The following is a 27,635-nucleotide window of genomic DNA, read 5'->3' as shown; positions in this document are numbered from 1 at the left end:
TGCAATATTGCCTTCTGGATTGTTGTGAAGTAGGAGTATAAAGTGGTATGATAAGACAGTACCTCACATTTGTACTTAAGGACAGTAAGTAATGTACTTCATAATCCTCCCTCCCTCCTTCCTAGGAGTAAACACATACAATAAAAGGACATGCGCTGTTCTTTCAAAAGTTATCACAACCCACTTTATTTGTGGAAAACAAACATTATAGAAAATGTCAGATCCCCGCATATTTATTTAATTCAGTCAGTAAGAGTTTATTTATTAATCACATCTCCATGTCTGGCTGTGTGTGTGTGTGGGTCAGTGTGCCGAGGTTTTAAACAGCTGGACTATGTTGAGGAGGTCCTGCTCCTGTAGACTGTGCTCCTCCATCATTGTGTTCAAATACTCCTCTGATGTTGGCATCTCCAAGGCTTCTCGTACCACCGGAGACACCTCAGACAAGCTGGAACACACAATGACACAATCACACGCTTATTGTTGGTACAGATTCCTGGAACATGCACAAAAACTGAACATTGATAATATTAAGAATAAAGATTTTAGTACACATTTCAAGAGGGATCCAAAAGGCCGTCCTAAAACCGACAGCTCACATCCTCATGAGAAAAATATAAAGTTACTATCGCGTTATGTCACTCATTCTGTCGCAGGATCCACCAAGATGTGAAGCGTCGACCAGGGTTCATGTCGATCTATTCGGAAATATGTTGACCGAGTCATCTGGATAACTTGTGCGTAGCGCTGTCCCTCTTAGTCGACTATTCGTTCTTTTGGTATCAGTAGACAACGATTTATTTCAGCAATGTTGTTTTTAATAATTTTTCAACGCATGACTGAGATACCTAAAAAAAACAGATTAAAAACAGGATACTTGAATCCTCCAGTCAGAAAATTGTGTACAAACCTCACAGACTGGATCAGATACTTTTCAAACTACCGGCGACCCAATAAACGGCCATCTACACGTCATTATTCCTGCAGCCACATGACATTTCACATCTGTATAGAAACGGTGCCACGAGCGAAATCAGCTGAGCAGCCCGACATTAAGAGTGTTTACCTCCAGCTCTGTTTGCAACCTTCCACCTGATCTCGGTCACCTCTCTGACCCCCGTCCCTCTCCTCCCCCATCACTCCCCCTCTACCTGTCCCGTCTACCTGTGTGGAGGTGCACTGCTGGTTAATCTCCGGTTCACCCCGGGGTCTAGTGTTGCAGGGGGCATCCATTATTCAGCTGGCCTGAACAATAGCAGCCGGACCAGCTCCACAGCTGCCACGCCGCAGAGAGATAAGGCAGCACGACAAATTATTCATGATGGAGGAATGGAAGGATGGAGAAGCTTGAAGATAATTTGGACCTAATGAAATCATAGAGCAGCAGTGGGACATGTGACAAAATGTTTCTGGGAGGACAGATTATCAAAGATGGATTACATAATTAACTGAAGACATAAGGCAATCTAAACATGTATTAAATGCTGATTATTAGATAAATAGATAGAAACTTTATTCATCCCGAGGGGGAACTTTGTTTACTTTAAGTGGTTAATCAGTGAGATGAAATCAGGTTTTAAACATTTCAAAAGTAAACTCAACATCCCATGCCACCTTCAATCAGGTCAAAGCCAGTGATAACTAATCCTATAACTCGCTTTTTTTATTTAGTTTTTTAAAAGTTTACTGAGCATTTAAAAAACATATCATATATATTTAATTGTAACCAGAGGTAGTCCAGACACCCAGACTACCCAACCTTTTTCAGATTTTTAAAGACAACATAATTTATCTAGAAAACTCTATTTTGTCCACAGATCAGCTCACCGTTACAACTTCATCATGTTTATGTCATGCGTTGAAGGACAGAGGATGCAGTCACAAGGCTCCCTTGATTCAGGAGTTACAGATGTGTGTCGCCTGCTGCCCGTCAGGCTGCACAACACCTTCCGTCTTCTTTTGTTCAGAGAGCCCACGATGTAAGTTCATGTTATTGATGCAAACGGACCTTATGGCCACCGAGGGAGCCATAAATCAGAGTCAGCCTGCATCAGGTGAACATTTTCCCAGCCGAGGCAATTTAAAGTGCTCATGTTGCTTGGATGAACCACGGGTGTACATGTGTGTGTGTGTGTGTGTGTGTGTGTCTTGTACAGGGCTCCTTGTGTGTGCCTTCCATCCTGGATCACGGATCTGGAGAGGGGCAATCAGGACGAGATAAGGCCCGGAGGCGGCCGTGTGTACTTAGGCGGGAGCAGCACGGAACTGTCCCTGAACTGCCAGTAACACACACACACGCTCACACACACTCACACACTTACACCATATGGCAAGGGATAAAACAATGCCACACCATGTAGCATCTCGTCAAAATCAGCATGAAGCTTTGAACCGTGTCGGGAAATGTGACAAGCAGAAGTTGTTGCTTGATTTGAGCATCAATCTGTATATATACATATATATAAATATGCAAAAGCACATTTTTGCACAACACTAATGTCAGCTTTAGTTCCAATATGTGGATTGTCTTGCTTTTTTTAAAGTTAGAAGAAAATGTATATTTGCATAGACATTTAACTGCTGTTCATGTCCGCTCTATTTATATCACTCAACTTGTTCTTTATGAACAACTATTGCTGTAGAAACACACCCTGATATATTATATTGACATATTCACACAAACACACACAGATGAACACACCCAGGCAGTGAAGAACAGTATTTTTGGAGTTTGCTGACTGGGTGTATTTTCTGGGAGACGATAGCCCTTGATTTCCTCGTCATGTGTTGTGTCGTCTCTCACGTCTCTCCTCTGCTAATCAGCGGACTGTCCAGCCGTCACGGTGAATCCTCTCGAGACTGAAGTAACGCATTCACACACAGACACGCGGTGTCAACTTACAGATGGAGAAGCATGACGGTTAGGAGGGTCCACTCTGGAGTTCTGTGAACGATGTTTGTGTTGGTGAACCTGTGGTGTTCAGAAAACAAACAGGTCGATCAGAACTGAACGATGATGTCACGTCAGGGCATTTGTCTGTGTATTGCATATCAACCTAGACACAGACCGTATGTGAACATACACATAACTCTAGGGAGGCGCAAACCTTCTCAAACGGCAGGTGACAAAAAGCCCAAGATTCTGATGATAAGTAAACGAGAGAAACAAAATGTGCACGAGGCCGGACCGACCAACACAAACGCTGCCGGCAATGGTGTCGTGATGTATGGTTCTGTGACAGCGCCGTGTAGATTCTTTGGTTTCGGCCTCTCGTCTGCGGGGCCTCTGGCAGCAGAAAGAGAATTCCTGGAAGCAGGACTGTGGCGGTGTTCCTCACTGCACAGTGATTTAATAGCTCCTGTTGAAAACATCCAAACCAGCCAATAGGAACCCAGAGTGCTTCTATGGCAGGAAATGTTCAATTCTGCTTCAAGTTTGAAAAATGTGTTAATATACCGCTATACTGGCTACTACTGGGCAACTAAAACATATAGAACATTGATGTTATGTAACACAATTCCCATTAAAATGCAGCGATCCATCTCAGACCGTGGTGCACCTGTGAGTCGGAGGATTATTTAGTTAGAAAAGATATGGAGCCTCGTTAACATTATTATCATTATAAACTGGAACTGCTGTGTAAAAATCACTATTATTAGTTTGTGAAGTTTAGGGATCTCATTGCTCCACCCATCTTTAACCAGAGCTAATGCACCTTAAAACATGGAATACTGTCTGCAGTCTGTGCAACAACAGATTAACACAGTGTGTGTTCTACACTCATCTGCATCCATCTCTTATTGTCTTCAGACTATTGGGGAATACGTTTTTTTAAACCACTCAGGTCAAAAAATGACACCGGAAAATAATACGATACATCAGCATCCTGAAAATAATACCATTAATCAATACATATGTGTGAATATGTGAAACACATGTGGTGCAACAATAAGCCTCTTTCACAGCAGGCATTTTGACTTCATCATAACATGAAAAGTGTTGTTCATCACACTAACTATGTTACATTAACATATCTCTGGAAGCCAGAATGCACAATATCAAAAGGCACTGGAACGAAAGCCTAATCACACAATATAGACATAATCAATGTTATTAGCTTCAGCTGTGCTGGTCCTGCTTTGACATGACAAGGTGTCTGCGCTGAGTCTCTACGCTTTGTAAAACTCTTGTCATGTCTCATGTCTTCCAGTAGGAGGCGCCAGAGGTCTTCATCACGACTACCCCGAGTGTTGTGGATGTTAAAGACAGTTACCAGGAAAGAAGAAAAGTATGTATTTTTGATTTTGGTGTCGTTTTCCCTTTCAATGAAATCAATTTGTTAACTACAAGCTCCAATCTCTCTCAGAATGTGACAGCGATCTCAGGAAGATGAGCGATCGCTGTTCTTGTTGCTGTTCTCAGAGTTTACTGATCACACTATGACAGGTTTGTTTTCTCAAGACAACAAAACGCTGCCAAAGAAATACACACATCTCAACGAGTTCAAGGAGGCAACATGTAGCAATTATTTTAGCACTATAAACATTTAAATTCAGAATAAAGGCTACGTATTAAATATATTAAGAGTGTGACAGGATTGTAACTCTCGAGAAAGCGGAACAAATTCAGCACGGTGACCAGCAAGTACCTCGCAAATTTAGCAATTATAAAGTTGGCGTACATCCACACTCATGAATACAACACAACGTCTCTACACACAAAGTGAAGCAGTATATTGTCATTCTGTTGATGCAGAATATTGTCTCTACTATTCATGTAAATGTGAACCATTAGGTGCTGTCAACACAGTTTGTGTGTAATACGCATATTATTCTACTTTCTAGTATGCCAGAAAAATGTTATTATGTATAAACTGTCAAATGAAGTTTTCCACAAATACCAGGATGTTCTCCTGCATCCCCTCACATTGTGTGGGGATGCAAGCCCACAACTATTGTGACCCACAATCCACTGTGAGTGGTTTTGTTTTTGTCATCTCAATGTTGCGACACATTTTAGGCTTCCTCAGTGAGCTGAAATGATTCGACAAAAAAGAAAGTGTGTGTTTGTTTAACGGTGTGGCCTCATGCATGCAGACCTGCAGAGAAGAGTGTGTATTTGTGTGTGTGTATTTGTGTGTGCTGCACTGACCTGAATGTCCTGACAAGGTTGTTCAGGTCAGAGGAGAAGTCGTTTATGGAGAGACGCAGAGGGCCGACAATGTTTCTGAGACTGCAACACAACACAGAGACAACAACATGAGACAAATACAAATGTTACCTTTTAACTGATTTGAGATTTTAAGGGGAGCTCGAAGGCTTTCATCAGCTTTAACTGAAAACACCGTTTACTGTGAGTTTCTCTCTTTTATGGCAAATGAAATACCATTAACATTTGAGTGTATGGAGGTGGAGCGAGTCTGTAACTACAACTGTACAAAGGGGTTATTTAAGAGGCACTGGATTATTTACAAGGAATTATTATTATTATAAAAAATACATAAATACTTCATTTTTTAAGTAGCGTGGCTCTCGTCAATACCTGATATTGTGTACAGTGGTCATAAAACCAACAACACAAAGTCCTGTACCTGCATGACCTTTCCAGAGTGAAGCAACTTGATTACAGTTTACCCAAATATTTTAATAAGCAGTTAATGCACACAGCTAAACGGGACACAAATAAAAGCAGACACACACAAACACACAGAGACACACACAGACACACACCAGCTGGTGAGCTTCTCCACGGCGATTCGTTTCTGGATGAGGTGCTGAGCACGAGAGTCAACAAGCGGCATCACTGGCTCCGTTGCCATCTGGTGAGGGAAGAAACACGATGTATTTGACCTCCGTACAGACACATACTTTTCTACTGTTCTACTGATTCTTACCACGAGGCGCTTCCTTAACAACCCTCCTCTTTTTTCCTCCACTCACCTTGCTTCCATGCGGCTCCTCCACCTCTTCCGGTAGAATCCAGGTTCCCTTATAAAACTCTCTGACTCGGAGCTCCAGCTGCTGGGTCTCTTGCTGCAGCACGTGGTAGTCTGGAGCTGCAGCAGACGGTCTCTTCTGCACCCCAGCACCAACCCCCTCTGCCTCCTCATTGGTCCCCTCATCTTCAAGGTCGTCTTCATCGAGTTCCTCCTCTTCTCCCCCCAAATCTTTTTCTTCTTTAACGTCAACAAAAGGCGAGCAGGGCGAATGGTCGGCACCGTACAGGAACTTCCGGGTCTCGGCGGTGCTCCAGTCCTTTAACGATCTCCTCAGGCACTCGATGAGATTCAGCCGGGCGGAGTTGGGTTCGACTGCAGCCGTGTGGTTCTCGAGTACTTGTCGTAGCCCTGCTGCCCCCCTCCTGCTCATACCTACCTGGGTGATGTTCAGGCCTGGCTGGCTGGTCAATGCCGTGACGTGACCGTCCTGATTCGTGTTGATCAGAGTTGAAGATGGGAGATGGATGCTTTCTGTTAAGCTGTCTGTGTCTTTGGCTGGAGAAGTGAGTAGATTTGTGTTTTCCGTTTGTTTGGCTGTTAAGTCAACAGGCGGCGGAGCCGTGTGAGTGACCGTCTCGGATAAATTTGTTAGTTTCAGCCGAGCGATAGCCTCTTCCACACTGGGTTCGTCAGCTCTCTCCTCTGGCAGCTGCTCTCCATTAAGTTTCTCTGTGTTTGAGGAGTGCAGATGTTTTTTACCTTCAGTTCCAACTTCTGTTTTACAAGAAAATGACACTCGTCTCTTTTCATCTTCTCTAATTTTTCGCTCCCCGTCTGCGCCCTGACTTCGATGAACCTCAAGCTCCTTTTCATCGCCACCCCCCCTCTGTTTCTTTTCCTTCTCCTTCTTCCCATGACCCTTTTCCTTGTCTGTATATTTAGGCAGGTCGCCCCATTGCACCCTCGGTCCCTGCCGCTGGGAAACCACGCTGGAGACAAAGTCCTGCTCTTGTTCAACGTCACCGCTTTCACTGTGGTCGAGGCCGGCCTCAGCAGAACCCTGCTGAGGGTCCAGGGGTTGAGCAGCAAGAGGGTTCTCGACATCCTCCTCTTGGAGACCCCTCTCCAACAGCATCACCGCCTGACCAGAACGACCCCTGGACACACATGAGTTACACTGAGTTTGTCCATTTATTTTCAAACCTATATTCCATTTAGAACATAAAAAATACACACATAAACACTTTAGTAAATACATACCCGTCACCTTTCCTCATCAATATAATTTCTGGAGGACTGTCAGTGGGATAGAAAACACGCAGCTTTAATTTATAGACTTTTATAATATTTAATGATCAGTTTATAGTTGTGATTTGTACAGTACACATACCTCTCATGCGGCCTCAGCCAAAGAGGTGAATTTGAGATTTGGAGCTCAAAGTGTTTGGAGGCTTTGTAGCAGAAGTTACTACAAAAACTCTTTTCACAACAGAGAAATGCAAACATTTTAATGTTTAATCAAATATAAATGCATATAATATTTACTTTTTAAATCCACAGGTTGCACTACTTACCTTGCGCTCTGTGATGTCATACACCTTGTTGGTCTTAGTAGAAATTGTATACGTTTGAGTTGGGATCTATAAATGAATCGTAGCACTGAGTCAGATTATAAGTATTAGACACAAGGAATACAATGACATCTAACTTAAATAGCAATGATATAAAAGGCTCTTACCTTTCCAAGTTTATTTGAACATAAAGGATAACCACACAGTTTACCAATGGATCTCTCCTCGATAGTATCTCTGTAATTAGCAGGAGCGATGTACCTTGCCTGTAAAGAAAGGAGACAAGAGGAGAAAATAAGATTCTTTGCTCATCCTTTTCCACGGTATTCAAATACTTGGTCAATTAAATCAAAGTACATGTGATAAATTACTGCTTCGCCCATGTTAAAGAAATATTCCACTTGACAGGCATGCCTTGCACTAGCTAGATAGATAGATAGATAGATATATACTTTATTAATCCAAGCAATTTGTCCAAGCAAAAAAGACAATATCAGCATTTGACAGGGGAAGTAACGTATTGTCCCCAGTAAAGTTTTGCTTAATGGTTCACGTCCAACCTGAAAAAAGACGAGGTCCAAGAAATAACACAGGACCAGGAAGGCGTTACTCTCTAGAGGGATTTCACGCCATGGACAACCTCAAAACGTGTGCCATGACGAGCAGATGTCTCACTTATGCTGTACAATGTCGGGCTGAGCGGTGAGCGGAGGCTCCTCAGATGATACGTACACAGTCCACCAGGAAGTCTCCAGCCACACAGTCCTCCAGGAGACGCTCCACGACCTTCAAGGCTCTCTTCTCCAGATCAAACCTCTCCCATAACGTCTCCCTCACGACCGCTCTCCTGACACACACACACACACACACACACACACACACACACACACACACACACACACACACACACACACACACACACACACACACACACACACACACACACACACACACACACACACACACACACACACACACACACATCAGAACAAGTGATGGCGTTGTTTTGTGTGAACATGTGTTATTATCATTTATATTCAAGAAACTACAATCTACAATCTTTGGGACCGTATGATGAAATTATTTCACACCTTCTTGCTTCTTCTTCATCGCGTTTCGCACCTGTCACACAAACAACATGATTAAAATGCGAACCGGCCTGTTAATTACTTTCAATATAATATTAAATACGTAACTGTGTTGTGACAAGCAGTACACCAGTCAATGAGCAACTTCACAAAACACCTGTGTATACCACTGAAACACGTTTTTACTACTTCCGGAAGTCTGTTAGGCTGTAAACACTTTTCAGAAAGCCTAATACCGAGAAGAGAGAAAATGTTTTTTATGGAAACTAACCTTTTTTAGAGGTTTTACTGGAGCCTCCGCTGCTTCTGTTCTCGGTCTCCATGTTGTTTCTGTTTTCAGCCGTTTCAACTTTGACCTATGACGTATGTCCTTCAACGGCAAGCCCAGAAGGACAATTCAGCCGCGAGCAGCGCTCTTCTCAGTTTCTGTGAGCGTGGTCCGTTCGGGACATGCAGTGAGCTGAGGTGGGTATCTGCTTTATTATTGACCTGTTGGTCACGTGTTTACAGCCACAGGGGGTCGTTTCCGTGTCTGCGCGTGAGCACCTGGGACAAGAAAAGGTTTGTTCCAGTCGACGAGCTAATCCAGACAGACAACGTTACATCAGGATTCATTGTACTCTGTTTATAGCAGGCTGGCCAGTTTTAGGCTTGACTTCACACAACTAGCATCTACGTACATACAAGTAACGACTTAACTTGAATCAGGGGTCACTTTGTTATCAAGTAACAAGCTGTGTGTTATTTTGACATAAAGGGTCCTGTTTATTTTGGAGGACTTCAGTTTGAAGATAAACCCCACCTGAAAGCAGCAGGAATGGCTCTGGAGCAGCTCAGTGATGTGGTCCAGAGATGTGTGAGTCTCTCAGGGGTTCATTTGCTCCTTAAGAATGGCAACACAATCAACTTGCTGCATTAAAATGTGTTCTCCCCTTTGATCCCATCCCGCCCCTCTTCACACAGCAAGCCCTCTCTGACCACAGCTACACCACCGAGGACCACAACGTATTCTCGATATCTGGACGGACCTGCATCGAGGAGGGAGACAGTGTGCAAGTCCTCAGTATTGTCCTGGATGAAAAGAATCAGGTCCTTACCGCTGAACATTGTTTCACCGTGTAGGCTGTCAGTGCTTTGCGCCACATAAACACTCCTCTATCCCTCTTCGTGCAGGACATTGTGAGGTGTATGGGTTGGAATCTGCTGCCTCCCCTGATCCAGGTTCTGCTGAAGAAACAAGATGCAAAGATTTCTCCGTGCCTTGCCATTTTCCGCCACCTGCTCCAGGTTTCTTCTTCTGCTCAACAGTTAACAAAAAAGATTAGATTGCAATATATAAGATATAACATTAGTTATTAGCCACTGGCCTAGCAGCAGTTTGTAGCTGCTTAGAGAGAGTTGTTTGTGGGGTTGAAATTGTTCCTTGAAGGGTGAGTTGTGGTTCTCCAGACCTGCAGACCCAAAGAGCTGCTGATTGGCTTGTTGGAGCAGCTGGAGCAGGACGACCCTGACACCATCGCAGAGAGCCTCCACCTGCTGTTGAACCCTCTCCAGAAAGGTAAAGAACATTTCCTTGAATATGTAGTCCAATGTACATGCATCACGTCTACTCTCGACTCAAGCCGGGCCATTTTCATTTCCTCTGTGCCCTCCTCTCAGTGCTGCTGTGTCTCGGCAGCCACAAGGCGGCATCACTGGGCATGACCCTGTCGTCTGTGCTGGACCAGGTGGCCAAACTGCCTCTACCTCACACCAAGGAGCAAGAGGAGGACGACGTCTTCTCGCTCTGTCGCAGCTGCACCGATCTGATAGACTTTGTCAAGCCTTTTGTCCACGAGGCCAGGCAAAGCCTCCTGAACGGCCGGGAACAAAAGAAGAGCCCCGACAGGACGGCGGGTGAGCAGGGCAGAGACGAAGAGGACGAGCTGCGGACAGAGCTGCTGAAGTTGTGAGTGAGGAATTGGATATTCACCACTGGGTCTCGCATATGAAATGTCTGCGGTATGAACCCTGAGCACTGATGCCACGGATGACTCTGCTTTTATGTTCGGCAGCTCGATGAAGACTTTGAGTCATCCTCTGCTGGAGTTACAAGTCAAGGATCCGGACACTCTGGCCGTGTCTCCACTCAGGAATTTTGCCACAGAGATTTTGGTACGGCAAATCCATTCTCCATAATATTCTGGGAAGAGCTGACGCTGCCCTGTAACTTTAGTGTACATGTTGAGATGGGTCCGCACATTGGACTGGTTCCTACAGCCATCACAATTTGAATGAAGCGAAGCGGGACTCACTTGAGTTCAGATTACCCTGTCAGCTATGATATTAATTGTGTGTATGTGTGTGTGTCTGTGTGTGTGTGTGTGTGTGTTTAACAGAACACCCTCAGTGCTATCGGAGAGTCCATCCACAGTCTTGTGTTCCATCCTGTGTTGAAGAGAAAACAGGTTCCAGGCTTTCTGGAGGAGGAGGTGCGCTACCCTAAAGAGTCTCTGGCCAGCCTGGCTCACCTGGTGTTTGTCCATCACCTGGCTGCAGATACATTCCCCAGTGTGTTCAGGTAAGATAGATAGAAAACACCCATCGTCATAAAGCACTGGGACTATGATAAACTGCACAGGTATCTTTAAACATTAGCATCAGGCAATACTGATGGTGACTTGTACTGATTGAACATTTGTTTTAAATATTATTCAGAATGGAAATGCATTATTAACTCTCTGTGCTTCCAGCTCAGTGTTCTGTCTTCGGTGTAATATGGAGCACGTTGTCCTCCTCTTGTCCAGGTGAATACACAACAATATGTTCTTGTTCTATGGGCTGCGACCGCTGGAGGTGTTGAACCTCTATAATGGTCAAATTGAGATTATCTGTAGATGTTGTTATTAATGTTGGATGACATTTTTAACAACTCTTAACTGTTTTACATTTAAAGTTTACATGACATATTTGCAATTAAAGCCTAAAATACTTTTTGTTTTAAACTCACTGACATCAATTTGGGACAAAAGCATTTTTTTCTTCGTTCATGAAAAAGCTAATACAGTTTGTTTATGTAGCCGCACACCATATAATCATTTATGTACATAACTGCCCGACTGAATACGTTCAGACTGGGATCTACCGGTTTGGCCTGTGTTGAGCCTTTCACAACTTATTTTGAAAGTATATTTCATCGACAGAACTGAAGAGTCCAGGATTCAGAAAGGACTGGTGAGTCAATCTGAAATATTTAATTAAAGACTCACAACATGCTGTAAAATGAGTTCATTCTCGAGCTCCTGTAGTCTGATGTCCTGTGTGTGTGTGTGTGTGTTTATCTCGACACAGGAGCTATATGAGAAGAGTCTGGTGCGTTTGGAGGACTGCAGTCTGCCTTCTGATCTGCTGGAGATCAAAAGCTTCCTCACTGTCCCTCAGGTAATCCTGCGTCGCTCTGCTGTTCCTTGGTTGTGGTGCTCTTCTGATGACAAGTTCTCGATTTCACTGTTTGTTTCCAGAACTTGGTGAAGGTCATGACGCTGTGTCCGCAGCATGACTTGGTAAGTTTTCACGTTAGTCGGTCATTTTGCACTTTAGTAGTTTTGCATGTGTTGTAATGTTGAAATTAAGTCACATTTCATTAGCATCTAATAATCTCTGAATGAAAGCTTTCTGAACATAGATATACTCACATGTGTGTTTCTTCGTCGACAGAGAACGAGAGGTCTGAAGGTGTTGCAGTTGAGCATCGATAAGTTTGACACTGAAGCAAAGTACAATTTTTTCCAGTAAGTTCCACCTTTCCTCCAGAAATCCATTTATCTTCCGCCCTCCAGCGTTTTGACCTTTACTGGCCGCCTTGTCTCAGGTACATGCTGAAAACCAGTCACCACTCGGGAGTTGAAGGCTACGTCATCAAAAACATCAAGACTCAGATAGATATCGCCCTGCAGGTGAGATCACATTGAACATTTCTTTGAGGCTGTTTGTTTGTTTTTGATCAGTTTTGATTCCTAAAGTAAGAGCTTGATGAGTGAAGTTCTGTCTGTCCTCAGCCAGGTAACAGTAACGTCTGGTTTGAGGGACCTCAGCTGCTGCCTTTGCTCCGTAAAGTCCTCATTCTGCCAGACGGCCCAGAGACCGACCTCCTGCAGTACCTGGACAGGTCAGTACACACATAACACCCCGTCCAGCGTCGGAAATACACGAGGGTAAAGAGCAAAACTGACCCAAAGAAATATAATTTCGCCCCTGATATCACGAGGAGAGGGGCAACAAATGCCCCCATAATTTAATAGCGTTTTTGTTGTTGTTCTTTGTTGTGTTGTCCTATTTGTATTGCCTGTACACAAAAAAGAAATCAATAAATATAATTTTGAATTATAAAAATATATTGTTAGTAGTTGTTTATAAAAATGTAATAACAATAAATAACCACTAATATATTAAAATAAAATTGAATATGATTTATGTTTTTTGTAGTCTTATTGTTGCCATTTTTATGACCATTGATCATATACTGTAGGCCTAAATAAGTATATGTAATATATTAAAGGTTAAATGTTATTTCACAAGTTAAAAAAAAGGCCCACAATTTATTTTTAAATGCCCCTGGATTCCAGTCGGTGGGGGGAAAAAAATTGCCCCCTGAAAATTATGTAATTGTCCTCCCCTGAGCCTGGTCCTAACACCGAACACATAACAAGACCATGTCACGGCCAAAGTGCGCTTCCTTCTCTGGACAGCGTGAGCTGGAGTTAGTGGGCATTGCTTCAAGGTGCAGGGGGAGGATTTGGATGTGAGGTTGCAGACTGCAGCCAAACATGGAGGAGACAAAAAACAAAACAAAAAAATCAAATGTCCCGATGTGTAACATGGTAGATATGAACGGTTCATTTTCAGGTGTTTTTAAACTAAAGAAATAAAACGAAAGAAAACATTCTTAACATTGTATTCCATATCTGTCAAAGGATCCCCTGAATGCTGCGCTCTGCACCTCCTAATTAACCAACGTGTGAACTCGTTTTTTATCACGTAAAGGATTCTAAATGACTTTTTGTGTTTGACCTAATGCACGTGCGCCTACAAGCCTTTTCTGGAGCTTTCAACCATATTAGAAGCTCTTATTCAGAGAAAATCAGCAAAAGTGAGTAAGTGAACCCTGAGTCAGGAATGTTTTTGTTAAAGTAATGTTTAATGTTGTTTAAAACAGAGTCATGGAGTCTCTGAACCTGCTGCGTTACCTCGTCATCAGAGACAAAGCCACAGAGAACCAGGTGAGCGATCCAGTAAATATCTGGGACAGTGATGATGATTTGATTAATTTAATTAATTAAGTTACCTGCTATTATCTCAAGGGGTCAGAAGGTCAACTAAACAGCCACACGCATGTTGTTTCTTCTGATTTCCGTCGTGGTCATTTCACTGCCCTCATCAGGATGTGTGTTGCTCTTGCAGACGGGCGTCTGGACAGAACTGTACAAAATAGAAGACACGTTCCTGAAGCCGCTCCGCGTTGGAGTGAACATGTCGAGAGCTCACTACGAGCGGGAGCTCCACAACACCATGCAGACCAAAAAGGGCAAGATCAAAGGTCAGACCAGCACTCGCTTATTTGCACTGATTCTTGTGTCCATGTCCGTTCCACTTCCTCAAAGCACTCGCATACTTTTTGCAGATGTGAAACAAAATTGGGAATAGAAGCTTTACTTCAAAAGCCTGGGGAACGTCCTCGCACGTTGTAAAGTGAATACATGAATGTGTGTTTTTCCGCAGAGGAATCCGTGCTTTCGGTGTCCGTTGGCAACGAGAAGCTGCCGAACATGACATCAGCGTCGCAGATTCAGGTCAGGGACTTTCTCGTTCACGTGGCGATCGTGATTGTTTGCACAGCGCTGACCTGACTGATTCTAATGTGTCCATCAGGCGCTGCACTCGGCCCTGCACACCTTCGACATGATCGAGAGCGTGCTGGTGCGAATACAGGAACTCACCGAGGTGAAAGAAAATCTTTAGCCGCAGCCCACAAGTTCTACTCCCGGGGTCGTCATCGCCTCAGAGCCGAGCGAACAGAAAGGCCTTCAACTGTTGTGTCGATGTATTTTGTAAAGAAAATGATTGAGTCCTGCATTTATTATTAAACAATTAACAAAACGAACAGTGCGAGTGTTTTTTATTTTATTCATTTTTCAAGTTGTTTTGTAACTGGTTAGTTAAAAATGTTTGTCTCTATAAAACATGCAAATAATTTCTGCAATACATTTTCAATCCCTTTGCGTCTGTCTGGCTCCAACAGAGGATAAACGTCCTCTTGTTCTCCGTGAGTGGTCAAACTGGTCATGTGCGGCTCCCCGAGGTGCCAACGCCGGATTCAGCCGGGCTGATTCTGTTGGTCTCCAAGTCAGAGCGGCAGCTTGGTCACGTGACACGAGGACGGCGTGCTCGTTGACATATTGAAGTTGTTTTTTTACAATCTCAGGGAGGTCAGATTTAGAGTCTACGCAGTTTGTCTTTTGGGTTTATTCCATATAGTACAACTTACTCAAGCAACTAATACAAACATAAACCAGTAAAACATAAGTTAGTTTATTCTATATTAGTTAGTGAAAGTCTGGGAACAAAGCATTTTTTGAATTTATCGCGCTGAAGTTGAAACTAAAATACAAATATCGAAATTCCCACTTTAAATATTCTGGGAACGTTGTCCAGGTGAGGTCCATTTCCCGGTTCTGATAAATGTGAGGTCCATATGAGCTGCTGCTCTTAGCTATGCTGATGTAAATGTGTTAGTGAGCAACATTTAACCTGGGGCACCCAAACTACGTCTATTAATATGTTGTTATTTATAGAATCAGCATTAAGTGTGTACACACACAATGAATATCCTAAGTGTACATGCACAGAGAGGCAACGACGAACAATCATTTGACTTATATGAACCATGTGAGGCATCTTTGAAATGTGAGAGGAGCTCTCCATGTTTCAGTCTTATACAATAACTTATATAGCCAACTCTGACAGTGTTCACAGACATGACTCTTGAGATCAAAGTGCCGACATCATGATGCTGTGATTTGGTCAGAGGGCCGACGACCCCGACAGCAGTTAGAACCGAGCGGTCAGCTGTTGAATTAGTGACATCACAATGAAAAGACGGGAATATTATAAATTCTTTCTGCGAAGCAATTTATGAAATTCACACCTATAAACTAATTACAAGGCTATAAAAAAAATGAAAAAATAGTAATACGTCTTAACTGTAAGAGTAATAACATTGATGATGAATAATGAATTATGTTTATATTCAGTACTATATGCATCATATAAGATGTTACATTAATATACAAAAGAATGGCAGCCACCTGCTTTGTTTCCTCCTCTTTATTAAATATATATTGCGGCAAACTTTACATTTATAAATTAACACTGCTAAAACAGTCACATTCATAATAAAAAATAATATTAACACTTGTAAATCTTTAGAAATACAGCAGAGATAAGGAGATAAGGCAGCTTTGACACACGTTACGAACATGTGTACTTCTCCCTCTCGACTGGAAAGCATCACACGGAAATAACAAGACTCCTCAAGTTGTGTATTTCTCTTTTTGTCCCGAGGTATAAAAGTACAGAGTAAAATATTTAAATAAATAAATCACAGTATGCAGCCGTAACCAACTGCATCCTGTCTTCACAGAGAAGAGGCCCCTTCTATGATAACACATGCGCCTTCACAGGTCCTTGAACAGCGGGTGCTGCAGGGCCTGAGCAGCTGTGATCCTGGTAGCAGGGTTTAAGTCCAGCAGCCGGTCCAGCAGGTTGTAGGCCTCATCGGGGACTTGGTCCCAGCCCTGCAGGTCTTCCTTTAGCTTGCAGTCAGTCTCCAGCCTCCGCTGAGCAAGGAGAGTCGTTTCTGTGTTCCCCGACTGTTCTCTGTGGTTTGGACGAGTAGACGACGGAGACGAAGGACTTTCTCCTGCGTCCTCTCCGTGCCGCTCTCGTGGTCCCTCAGTGGGACGGTGTGTGGGCGTATCATCTGGGATCCTGCCGTGACGGGTGACCGCGGAGTCTTTGTTGGCTTCTTGAAGTGGTGTGACTTCGTCACCTGGCGATGGCCTCCGTCCTCTCAGCGTCTCGCACAGCGTTCGGAGGTCCTGCCGAGGCAGCTCCCGGCTGCACGCCACTGCTTTGCCTGAATGGAGTTCAGCCCCAAAACAGGTTAATTATCTACACAGAGCCTTCTGCGCATCAGTCAGGTGGAACTCCGTCCTCCGGTGTTACGGTGACAGTCTGGTGATGAACTGTGTTGCTGGATTCATCATAATACAGAAGCAGAGGAGTCGGTTTAACATATGAATACACACCAAAAGCCTTGGCGGCCTGGATGGTCTCTCTGGAGCCTCGGATGCTCATGATCTGAGTGAGGGCGATGAGGTCATCGTTGGCTTTGAAAAACGGGTATCGGCCGCTGAGCAGTGAGAGCAGGATCACACCAGCGGACCACACATCGATGGCTGCAGGACAGGAGGGTGAGACAGGGAGCGGTGCAACGTTAGTAACAACTACTACATTTAAACTTCCACCTTTGACGGAATTCCAGTATTGAATGAAAATACAATCATTTATCTCATCATTTTAATAGTTTGTTTTCATGCAAATAACCACCAAACCATATATGAGGAAAACGAAATAAAAGGACAACATTATAATTTTTCTGGTGTCTTTCTGTCAATTATAGTTCTGACAAAGAAAATCGTAATCGGCAAGTCGGACTTGAATCAAAATTGGGCGAGAAAATGTCACTGTGCATCTCTATGGAAAGACAGTTAAAATCTATGTTGTATAAAAAAAGTCAAACAGCAAGGTTATGCACAGCCGTCACTGCATTTGTGTGATCATCAATCATAAAAGTCAAGCTTCGAGGTCCGAACCTGTTCCTTGGTTGGGACACTTCGTGAGGACTTCAGGTGCTCTGAAGCCCGGGGTTCCCGCCCTGGGAGCCACCTGCTGCTTCCTTTAATCAGAAAAACAACACAATGCAATTCACTGAGAGAATAGCAAAAACAGAAAAGTTAAACAATTAAAGTTAGGTTTACATTGATGAGGAATAACTATTTTACATATGGTGTGTAAAAGTATCTTAAGATTTGTTTAAAAAGTGGTTTCTCTCTCTTTCTTTTTACCTAGACAAGCAGATGTTGCAGACCCGGTCGGTGAGGTAGCAGTTGCAGGTGAGGCCCTGCTGGACAGTCCTCGGAGGCCTCTGACTGCTGCTCGGGGTCCTGGCGGGCAGCGGGCCCCGGCTGGCTGAAGAGCACCTTCGGTTGGCTGGGTCGTCTGTTTTGCTGAGTTTCAACTGAAACAAAAAAGTATTTGATGACGATGACTCAACTGAGATATAAACACCCATAATACCATTTAAAGGGTCTCTCTTTAAAGCAAATGTTTACTTGTCATTTTAATGGTTTTAAGAAACCGTTTATTCTTCCAAAAAACTTGATTTAGTACCTTGCTTACCTCCGTCTTCATGGCCACCTGTTTGGTGGTGGATGGAGCGCGGGTGCAGCTGTTCAGGTTCCGCTCTCCAAACACAGGACGGGGCACTTTGCGCAGTCCTGTCAAATCCTAGAGAAAACAAACATGGATGCTAGAATTGAGTTAAAGCCAGCACAGTAGTGCAGTGACAAACACATGCACAGATAAAAACATACTTTCACGTAACCTTAAAAGGAAAATCTTAAATACAGACAAGTTATCCCCAAATAAACTGTAATTACACTAATTTACATTTTAGCTTTCACTGGACAAAGAAAAGACCCAGAAACCCCAATAAAAGGTCAAATGAGATGCCGACACCTTTGTGTGCTTTGTGCGAGAGGTGGTGACGGTGGGGGGGACAGAGCGTGCTTTTTTAACCAGTGCTTTCTGTGAGGCTGAGGAGGATGTGGTGGAGGAAGAAGAAGAAGGTGGCAAGTTTGTGGACTGCTGTGCAGGAAAAGGTCGTGAGGTCGAGGCTGTGGTGGTGGTTTTGGGAAGGAGTCTTGGGGGTGCTTTGATCTGCTGTGCTGCGTCTTGTTTCCCAGTGGACCCTCCACCTTTCTGCAATGTCCGCTGCCTCACTACCTTCAGCAGCTCAATGTGGGTGTCTGCTGTACCCTGAGCCAGGCCGAAGTCCACCAGCGCAAACCTACACACACACGCACACACACACATTATATTAATAAATTAATAAATGAACCCCCGTCCGCGACCAAACTACACAGAGATGAGAATTTCCATGTTAACTATTATCTTTAAATATATATTTTAAAGAGTAAATGCAAACCAACCATTGACCTCAGAGGAATGGGACGACTCACGTTTTGCTGTTCCTGTTGTAGAGGAAGTTGTTTGGTTTGATGTCTCTGTGAATGATCCCAAACTGGTGGATGTGTCTCAGGGCCGCCAGCAGCCGATAGATGTACAGACAGACTTCTTCAAAGCTCAATGCGCCAATAATGTCCTGATGAATGCATTTTGATTGGATCAGAAGTATTCAATCACGTTTCAGCAAACAAGAACCACATCAGGAAAGCTACTAAAAGATTTAAATTGTGGGGATTAGATTAGAGGATATCATCCAAAAAATCTGTTTGACACAAAGAAGTGAAACTAATGTGACATCGTTCGTACCACAATAGCTTGATGCTCCATGTAGGGCATGACAATCACTATGTGGTCCTCCTTCCTGAAGCAATATGTCACCCCGATCACGTTCTCTCTGCCGCTGAAAAGTGAAAACAAAGGACACATTGAGAAGAAATAACTCACTTTAAATGCGTTGAATGTGATACTCCTCTGTGACAATGTCAATCTCGCCGGTCACTTCAATCATATGAAGACAATGATCAAACGTAAATGCAAATTCATATCATTAAATCAATGTCTTGCCCAACGTATTGAGGTGGTGGGTTGAGCTGAATCATAGAACAAGGAGCCCATGCAAATCTGCTACAGCAGAAAAATGACCTTTAACAAAATAGATTGAACAGTTATGACGCAATAATTATTTAATTCACTACTTGTGAGAACACAACTTTTACAACACTGTAGGAAGTCTGTATCTCTAACTCTCTCACTGCAGGACACACAGAAGGTTTCAAAGGGTTGTAACAGACAAAATAACACAAATATGAATCAAGATCAGCAGAGGAACATTTACCTGGAGAAATATGGGAATACTGAACTATTAACTGGTATGAATTTCATTTTGAGCCACTCGTCTATTATGTGTATAACAATTAGTTAATCCTTAACAACCAAATATAGAAACAAATACGGTAAAATATATTAAAAAGGCAATAGAAGTCAAAATCAGGATTTAAAAAATACTGGATAATAAATAAATCAACAACAGCATAAACAATACATGAGGCAAAGTACATCAGTGTAGATGAAGATTTGACTTTAAATGAGCTGTTCTGTTCTTTAAAAAGGTTTTTAATCACTTTATAAACACACAACAGTATCGAACTCACCCAGCAACAGTGAGACACTGAAGCTCAGCAGCGATGCGCGTGGGGTGGCTGGTGGGGATGAGGTGCTTCAGGGCAAACATCTCTCTCCTCCCATCCCGCATCTGAGCCTCACCCAGATACACCGAGCTGAACGTACCTTGTTCACAGATACACGTCATGAACAAACAAGTCTTCTGCTCCAATAAAGACGCAATGAGATCAACGAGTGCCTACCAAGTTCATCTTGCAAACTCCAAAGGTGTGTATAAAGTAGTGCTGTGAAAAATAACGCGTTAACTCAGTTAATTCAATTACAGGTTTAACTAGTTTTTTTTTTTTAACGCATTTAACGCATGCGCAGAATGAGCTTCCAATTCATCTGTTGTTGGTCGTCGGGACGAAAAAAAAGTCACTTGCAAAATGAGCTTCCAATACACCACTTCAATCTGAACTCTGTCCGCTCTCATGCAGACGGTCTGTTCATCGGTAATGATCCTTCCCCAGGTTCACCTACGGAAACCTTGTTACGACTTTTACTTCCTGTAGATCAGGGTCTCAACACGTCGATCGCGACCTGCCAGTCGATCGCGGCGTAGTGTGGTAGATCGCATGACATTAAAAGATTGGCCCGCCCCTGACATGTTCTCTAGAGCACGTCTTTGTTCTTTTATTAAACTAAACGTCTGTTGTTGATCGTATCTCCACAGCAGCATGTCATTTCTGTCTCTTCGCGTTGCGTTAACACTTATCGATCTCCGTCTCGCGCCGCAGAGCTCCGCGCGCGCATCGGGACCGAGCAAAAAAAAGTCACTTATCAATCTGTCCCGTGTCCGGGCCGGTGAGGTTTCAGCTTTGCAGCGGTGTCCCCGCCGTCCCTTTCATCACGGCCCAGTTCATGAAGAAAACCCACACAGTCAGTTTGCCTCAGCAGCTGCTAGAGGAAGACTAGAGGCCTTTAGATTGTATCATGATGGAGTTAATGGTTGACAAACAAGAGAAAAATGTTCTGTTTAACCCTCCTGTTACCTTTACTAACATATTTTACCCTCGGGGTCAATTTGACCCCAGCAATTAAAACCTCCAGAAAATTATTAGAATTAATATTGCTTCCCAAGTTTAAGTGTGAGGTACTTTATGTTTGTTTGTTGACTACCTAAATAGCCCTTTAAATAAATAAAAAAGTTGATATTTCTTATATGTTTGACACAGTGAAAAACAGCCTCGGGTCAAATTGACCCCAAAGAACACCGACATTAAATATTGAATGGGGTCAAATTGACCCGAAAGGTAACAGGAGGGTTAAACATTCTGTTTAGGATGAAGATGTATGAATGTTCCATATGGAAGAAAACTGCTAAATAACTGCTGAGTTGCAGCACCATTGTATAGAAGAATGTATAAATGTATATATCCGTCTTTTGTCATAAATCTCTATGTTCTCACAAAATATACCGAGAATATCGGTAATATGTGATTAATCATGATTAATCCACAAAAACCTGTGATTAACCCGATTAAAATTTTTACTCGTTTCACAGCCCTAGTATAAAGTGAAGCAGAGCAAGTACCTTCTCCAATTTTGTCTATTATACGGAAAACCTTGGCCAGCTGAGGGACGGCTTTGTAGAGGATCTCAATGTCTGTTTCCACGTCTCCTGAAACAAACCAGCATACATACATATACAGGACTGTCTCAGAAAATTAGAATATTGTGATAAAGTTCTTTATTTTCTGTAATGCAATTAAAAAAACAAAAATGTCATGCATTCTGGATTCATTACAAATCAACTGAAATATTGCAAGCCTTTTATTCTTTTAATATTGCTGATTATGGCTTACAGCTTAAGAAAACTCAAATATCCTATCTCTAAATATTAGAATATCATGAAAAAGTATACTAGTAGGGTATTAAACAAATCACTTGAATCGTCTAATTAACTCGAAACACCTGCAAGGGTTTCCTGAGCCTTGAAAACACTCAGCTTGGTTCAGTAAACTAAATCACAAGTATGGGAAGACTGCTGATCTGACTGCTGTCCAGAGGACCATCATTGACACCCTCCATCAGGAGGGTAAGACACAAAAAGAGAGGCGCAAAATCCAAGTTGCTTGAAATCCAGTGTGAAGTTCCCACAGTCAGTGATGGTTTGGGGAGCCATGTCAGCTGCTGGTGTTGGTCCACTGTGTTTCATCAAGTCCAGAGTAAATGCAGCTGTGTACCAAGAGATTTTAGAGCACTACATGCTTCCATCTGCTGAAAAGTTCTATGGAGATGAGGATTTCATTTTCCAGCATGATCTGGCACCTGCCCACAGTGCCAACACCACCAGTAACTGGTGTACTGACCATGGCATTACTGTCCTCGATTGGCCTGCCAATTCCCCTGACCTGAACCCCATAGAGAATTTGTGGGGTATTATGAAGAAGAAGCTGAAAGACACCAGACCCAACAATGCAATTGAGCTAAAGGCCGCTATTGAAGCATCCTGGGCATCCATAAACCCTCAGCAATGCCACAGGCTGATTGCCTCCATGCCACGCCGCATTGATGCAGTAATCCGTGCAAAAGGATTCCCAACCAAGTACTGAGTGCATTAATGGACATTTTCAAATGTTTGATTTTGTTTTGCTGTTATAAATCTTTTTTTTTAACTTGGTCTGAGGAAATATTCTAATTTTATGAGATAGGATTTTAGAGTTTTCTTAAGCTGTAAGCCATAATCAGCAATATTAAAAGAATAAAAGGCTTGCAATATTTCAGTTGATTTGTAATGAATCCAGAATGCATGACATTTTTGTTTTTTTAATTGCATTACAGAAAATAAAGAACTTTATCACAATATTCTAATTTTCTGAGACAGTCCTGTACGTCATAGTGGCACAACACACTCTTTGAATCCAGTACGTTCTCACTCACACACTCACATAACTGTGTGTGTTACAGGTTGTTGAGCAACGACAGGTCAAAGAATGACACATCTTTACAGGCATGCATATTACTACGTGAAGTCCTTTTTTATTATATTCTTCATGTAACATTTGTACAAAGTAACACACTTTTAAAACGAAAAGGCAATCCACCAAAGCTTTGACAAGTAAGCATATTAGGAACCTGTAGATGTAGCGTCTTCAACCCAATATCAATGTTACCCCTTAATCTTATGATATGGTGCATTGTTGTGTTTGCATGTCTTAAAGGTCTAACTTACTCGAGACTTTGCTCTTCCTGTGACCTCGGTCTGGTTTAACGACACGGCCGTCTGTGCCGACCGGGAGCTTCTCCATCTGAGAAGATACGAAGAAAGAAAAGTATGAGGCTCGCGACTTTACCGTTAACTGTACATGTTACCAATACAGTAAATGGTTAGTTGGATTCTCTATTGAGAATCGCATTGACTTGATACAGGTGGATATGACGTGTTGCCGTTTGTCTTTTACGTAACAACTAAGCTAGCTCACGTCTGTCCAGCTAACGTCAGAACAAAAAGACCGAAAACAAAAATAAACTCACCGCTCTGGTTGGCTGTAAAGTTCAATAGTTTCTTGAAAAGACAATTCATGAACACCGCATACAGTCCTGAGCGAATGTGGCATCGACGAAAAGATATATGTATATATTAATATAACTCGGGATGCGGCTCAATATAAGTTTGTTGAGCTGTTCAGACTTTTCCCCCAACAAACTCCGCGCTAAAAATGACGTCACTGACATCTCGCGATGCATCAGCACAAGTCTCGCGGAAGAAGTGTGCGAATGAATTAAAGTGATACTCATGGGGCTGTGTCTACTACCGCGCACTTAACGAAGTACACTGCAATTCAGTGCACTGCGTCGCTGATGAAGTGCTGTCTCAAATGGAACACTTAACCGTTAACCACTTGGCGGAAGTGACGGACGCAAATCTGTTCACGGCACCCGCGAAATTAAGCCGGGAGTGACATATGCAAATCTGCTTGCGATACCCTAACCCTTAAACTGACATGAATGCACTTCTTGCCCTCTTGTTGTCCCTTGTTTACCTTTCTCCACCCCATGTGGAAACTGCGATAACTCCACAATCGCGGCAGGAGCCTCCGCCTTCTGGCTGAAGTCGAGATGGTATATGTAAATTTAATTGTGATTTTGCCTTACCTTCACAGCATAGCTTCATGTAGTAGTTGCAATTAAATTCTCCTCGCTAGGTATGCTAAATTCTCAATTATCTTTGTCAGAAGTAACCTTCTTCTTTGCAATCCACATACACACCATATGGAAATAAAACATGACAAATCTGTACATGTTTGTCCCTAGATTCCAATTAGTTTTAAGAATTATCCACTGAAATGATAGGCATCATCTGGGTGAATTCACACAGTAATAGGCCTACTTTGACTGACTGTACTTTTATACACATCTCTGTTGTAGTGACGTTTACCCTGATACAGGAATCAATTAGCAATTGAACACACAGGCATATTCATTATTGTTACAAACATGCATCAATTCTAATATAAATCAGAAAACGCAATAAAAGACTACAAAACCTCAATGACAACATTTTATTGATAAAATGACTTACATATTAATATAATCTTCCTTCCCTCCCTCCACACACTCTACAGCAGCCACCCAGTCCCAGGCGGCGCTGCCGTATCAATGTTGCAATGCCACTGCTGGCGTTGTATTGTGATGGCCACAGTGACATGAGGGTGGACTTCAGGCTCACCGAGTCATTCAACGCCCTCATGGCTGTGCTGGGCACTGACTGACCACGATTGGGGCCCCGAGATCTCCTGTCTAGTTTTTATTTTTTGGCTTGCCAGCGCCACCTCCTATCGGGTGGTGGCCAGGGCCTTCGACAGGCCCCGGGCTCAGTGCATGATGCCAGGGTCCTGAATAACAGCCCCATCTTCTATGAGCAGTCATCCCCTCCACCAGGATACTGTATCCTTGGGGATGGTGGCTCCCCCTGCCTGTCCCAACCCATCTGCCTCATGACCCCCTTCAGGCAGCCTGTCCGCAACCACCTCCAAGCACGCTACAACTGCTGCCTGTCAAAGGCGAGGTGTGTTGTGGAGAGGTCCTTCGGGATACTGAAGATGCGATGGCGGTCCATCTTCTTAAAGGCCCTGGAGGTGGATGTGAGGTTTGTGCCAGAGGTCATTGGAGCCAGATGCAGATGTCGGGAGGGCAGCAGAGGACCAGCCAGCACCTCCAGGAAACGTCTCTGGGGCAGGAAACAGAAATAGGATAGCCATTCAGTGCTCTGTCCCAGACCACGATTACATTTAAATTAATACATACACGACATTAAAAAAAAAACACACAACGATGATTGAAAGCTACAATTATTTCAAGAAGGACAAGCTTAGATAGCTATCGTAACGGTATTAATTATCGGGCGGCGTGTTGGTAAACGTTCGCGGTGTCATGTTAACCCGTTATTAAACTGAGCATATCCATTGTTAATCCATTATTAAAATTGCTATTTCGATTGTTTAACAGAACAGCCGTTGTTTAACACTGTCCGATGACTGACATAGCTATCTGTCGTCGGACTTGCCGCTGGAGCAAGCGCCTGGAGCCGACCTGCCCCGCTCGTCAAGCAGAAAGTGTCCGATAAAAGTGCACCTTCGTCGGACTGGCCGGGTGGTGGATTACCCAGCTATCTTATCATAACTGCCATGCAGATCCAATGGCATCTAATGCTACCTAGGTATGATCACTAATCTGAGAATGGCATGTTAGTAGTACATTGTAATACCAGTACAATGTGTAACTACCGCTGATACTTACATTTACGGTCTGTAGCTTCGTGGTCTACCGCTTGTGCTGTCCGCCATTGTTTTAGAAATAAAATGAAAAGCTGGCGAAAGGGCTCCTCCTCTTCCGCTACGTCGCCAAGATGGCGGCCGCTTAGGGCGAGTAGTGTCCATCGTTTTACACTACATTTTTTGCCCGTTTGCAGTGCACCATCCGGGTACTTTCAGTGCACTGAATTCTGCTGGTTTTTTCAGTGGCGCACTTCGAACACTGAAAGTCAGTGCTCGAAGTGCTCAAGTGCGCGGTAGTAGACACAGCCATGGGCCAGATTCCTGCCCCAGAGACGTTTCCTGGAGGTGCTGGCTGGTCCTCTGCTGCCCTCCCGACATCTGCATCTGGCTCCAATGACCTCTGGCACAAACCTCACATCCACCTCCAGGGCCTTTAAGAAGATGGACCGCCATCGCGTCTTCAGTATCCCGAAGGACCTCTCCACAACACACCTCGCCTTTGACAGGCAGCAGTTGTAGCTTGGAGGTGGTTGCGGACAGGCTGCCTGAAGGGGTCATGAGGCAGATGGGTTGGGACAGGCAGGGGGAGCCACCATCCCCAAGGATACAGTATCCTGGTGGAGGGGATGACTGCTCATAGAAGATGGGGCTGTTATTCAGGACCCTGGCATCATGCACTGAGCCCGGGCCTGTCGAGGCCCTGGCCACCACCCGATAGGAGGTGGCGCTGGCAAGCCAAAAATAAAAACTAGACAGGAGATCTCGGGCCCCAACCGTGGTCAGTCAGTGCCCAGCACAGCCATGAGGGCGTTGAATGACTCGGTGAGCCTGAAGTCCACCCTCATGTCACTGTGGCCATCACAATACAACGCCAGCAGTGGCATTGCAACATTGATACGGCAGCGCCGCCTGGGACTGGGTGGCTGCTGTAGAGTGTGTGGGAGGAGGAAGGAAGATTATATTAATATGTAAGTCATTTTATCAATAAAATGTTGTCATTGAGGTTTTGTAGTCTTTTATTGCGTTTTCTGATTTATATTAGAATTGATGCATGTTTGTAACAATAATTAATATGCCTGTGTGTTCAATTGCTAATTGATTCCTGTATCAGGGTGAACTTCACTACAACAGAGATGTGTATAAAAGTACAGTCAGTCAAAGTAGGCCTATTACTGTGTGAATTCACCCAGATGATGCCTATCATTTCAGTGGATAATTCTTAAAACTAATTGGAATCTAGGGACAAACATGTACAGATTTGTCATGTTTTATTTCCATATGGTGTGTATGTGGATTGCAAAGAAGAAGGCTACTTCTGACAGATAATTGAGAATTTAGCATACCTAGCGAGGAGAATTTAATTGCAACTACTACATGAAGCTATGCTGTGAAGGTAAGGCAAAATCACAATTAAATTTACATATACCATCTCGACTTCAGCCAGAAGGCGGAGGCTCCTGCCGCGATTGTGGAGGTATCGCAGTTTCCACATGGGGTGGAGAAAGGTAAACAAGGGACAACAAGAGGGCAAGAAGTGCATTCATGTCAGTTTAAGGGTTAGGGTATCGCAAGCAGATTTGCATATGTCACTCCCGGCTTAATTTCGCGGGTGCCGTGAACAGATTTGCGTCCGTCACTTCCGCCAAGTGGTTAACGGTTAAGTGTTCCATTTGAGACAGCACTTCATCAGCGACGCAGTGCACTGCAATGCAGTGTACTTCGTTAAGTGCGCGGTAGTAGACACAGCCATGGTGATAATTAAATCAAGTAAATTAACAATAGAGTAAAGACTGTGGTCCAAACATA

At 43.5% G+C, this 27,635-nt stretch overlaps 3 protein-coding genes and 1 long non-coding RNA gene across 11 annotated transcripts; 2 read left to right on the top strand and 2 right to left on the bottom strand.

Moving 5' to 3' along the window:
• Positions 1–158: 158 nt before the first annotated feature.
• On the bottom strand, positions 159–9,000 carry rpap2 (RNA polymerase II associated protein 2). 2 transcript variants are annotated; one of them, XM_056420745.1, is made up of 12 exons: positions 8,870–9,000; positions 8,602–8,632; positions 8,243–8,357; positions 7,678–7,776; positions 7,514–7,579; positions 7,330–7,418; positions 7,200–7,235; positions 5,941–7,096; positions 5,731–5,819; positions 5,153–5,233; positions 2,903–2,971; positions 159–448 (listed from the first exon to the last, which is right to left on the bottom strand). In XM_056420745.1, exons 1-12 carry the CDS (start codon positions 8,919–8,921, stop codon positions 304–306), a joined length of 2,028 nt encoding a protein of 675 aa, XP_056276720.1. In that variant the 5' UTR covers positions 8,922–9,000; the 3' UTR covers positions 159–303. The 2 variants fall into 2 exon arrangements, 1 of the variants encoding a protein (XP_056276720.1); XR_008832527.1 differs by having other exon boundaries at positions 419–448; positions 2,903–3,359.
• On the top strand, positions 8,974–14,737 carry glmna (glomulin, FKBP associated protein a). Of its 3 annotated transcripts, none has more exons than XM_056420747.1 (19): positions 8,974–9,063; positions 9,356–9,454; positions 9,562–9,687; positions 9,772–9,885; positions 10,048–10,156; positions 10,258–10,546; positions 10,653–10,752; positions 10,977–11,158; positions 11,331–11,384; positions 11,781–11,811; positions 11,929–12,018; positions 12,099–12,140; positions 12,295–12,368; positions 12,449–12,533; positions 12,636–12,745; positions 13,793–13,856; positions 14,038–14,173; positions 14,356–14,426; positions 14,506–14,737. In XM_056420747.1, exons 2-19 carry the CDS (start codon positions 9,416–9,418, stop codon positions 14,593–14,595), a joined length of 1,806 nt encoding a protein of 601 aa, XP_056276722.1. In that variant the 5' UTR covers positions 8,974–9,063; positions 9,356–9,415; the 3' UTR covers positions 14,596–14,737. The 3 variants fall into 3 exon arrangements, with proteins under 3 accessions (XP_056276722.1, XP_056276723.1, XP_056276721.1); XM_056420746.1 differs by lacking the exon at positions 8,974–9,063 and adding an exon at positions 9,071–9,159; XM_056420748.1 differs by lacking the exons at positions 8,974–9,063; positions 11,331–11,384 and adding an exon at positions 9,070–9,159.
• Positions 14,738–15,942: 1,205 nt separating this feature from the next.
• cdc7 (cell division cycle 7 homolog (S. cerevisiae)) lies at positions 15,943–23,725 on the bottom strand. 5 transcript variants are annotated; one of them, XM_056421028.1, is made up of 12 exons: positions 23,587–23,725; positions 23,285–23,360; positions 21,644–21,763; positions 20,097–20,232; positions 19,252–19,345; positions 18,939–19,081; positions 18,436–18,766; positions 18,088–18,204; positions 17,763–17,935; positions 17,511–17,593; positions 16,944–17,093; positions 15,943–16,771 (listed from the first exon to the last, which is right to left on the bottom strand). In XM_056421028.1, exons 2-12 carry the CDS (start codon positions 23,358–23,360, stop codon positions 16,311–16,313), a joined length of 1,884 nt encoding a protein of 627 aa, XP_056277003.1. In that variant the 5' UTR covers positions 23,587–23,725; the 3' UTR covers positions 15,943–16,310. The 5 variants fall into 5 exon arrangements, with proteins under 5 accessions (XP_056277003.1, XP_056277004.1, XP_056277005.1 ...); XM_056421029.1 differs by having other exon boundaries at positions 18,097–18,204; positions 23,587–23,724; XM_056421030.1 differs by having other exon boundaries at positions 21,644–21,730; positions 23,587–23,724.
• Positions 23,726–24,094: 369 nt separating this feature from the next.
• Positions 24,095–24,942, top strand: LOC130198006 (uncharacterized). The gene is made up of 2 exons (XR_008832555.1): positions 24,095–24,174; positions 24,678–24,942. It is a non-coding gene; the product is annotated as an uncharacterized LOC130198006 (long non-coding RNA).
• The last annotated feature ends 2,693 nt before the right edge of the window (positions 24,943–27,635 follow it).

Source organism: Pseudoliparis swirei, chromosome 8 (genome assembly GCF_029220125.1).
Source record: "Pseudoliparis swirei isolate HS2019 ecotype Mariana Trench chromosome 8, NWPU_hadal_v1, whole genome shotgun sequence".
Classification (NCBI taxonomy): domain Eukaryota; kingdom Metazoa; phylum Chordata; class Actinopteri; order Perciformes; family Liparidae; genus Pseudoliparis; species Pseudoliparis swirei.
Note: the sequence above shows the minus strand (reverse complement) of the source record. Positions and strands in the feature narration are given on the sequence as shown.

Coding starts and splice junctions, on each gene's coding strand:
- rpap2 (XM_056420745.1), bottom strand. CDS start 8,921: ATGGAGACCGAGAACAGAAGCAGCGGAGGCTCCAGTAAAACCTCTAAA. Junction 7,580..7,677: donor GTTCAAATAAACTTGGAAAG/GTAAGAGCCTTT, acceptor ATTCATTTATAG/ATCCCAACTCAAACGTATAC. Junction 5,234..5,730: donor GTGGAGAAGCTCACCAGCTG/GTGTGTGTCTGT, acceptor GTTGTGTTGCAG/TCTCAGAAACATTGTCGGCC.
- glmna (XM_056420747.1), top strand. CDS start 9,416: ATGGCTCTGGAGCAGCTCAGTGATGTGGTCCAGAGATGT. Junction 12,141..12,294: donor TGTGTCCGCAGCATGACTTG/GTAAGTTTTCAC, acceptor CTTCGTCGACAG/AGAACGAGAGGTCTGAAGGT. Junction 13,857..14,037: donor ACAAAGCCACAGAGAACCAG/GTGAGCGATCCA, acceptor TTGCTCTTGCAG/ACGGGCGTCTGGACAGAACT.
- cdc7 (XM_056421028.1), bottom strand. CDS start 23,360: ATGGAGAAGCTCCCGGTCGGCACAGACGGCCGTGTCGTTAAACCAGAC. Junction 19,346..20,096: donor CAGTGTCTCACTGTTGCTGG/GTGAGTTCGATA, acceptor TTCACTTTTCAG/CGGCAGAGAGAACGTGATCG. Junction 16,772..16,943: donor CCAGGCCGCCAAGGCTTTTG/GTGTGTATTCAT, acceptor AACTCCATTCAG/GCAAAGCAGTGGCGTGCAGC.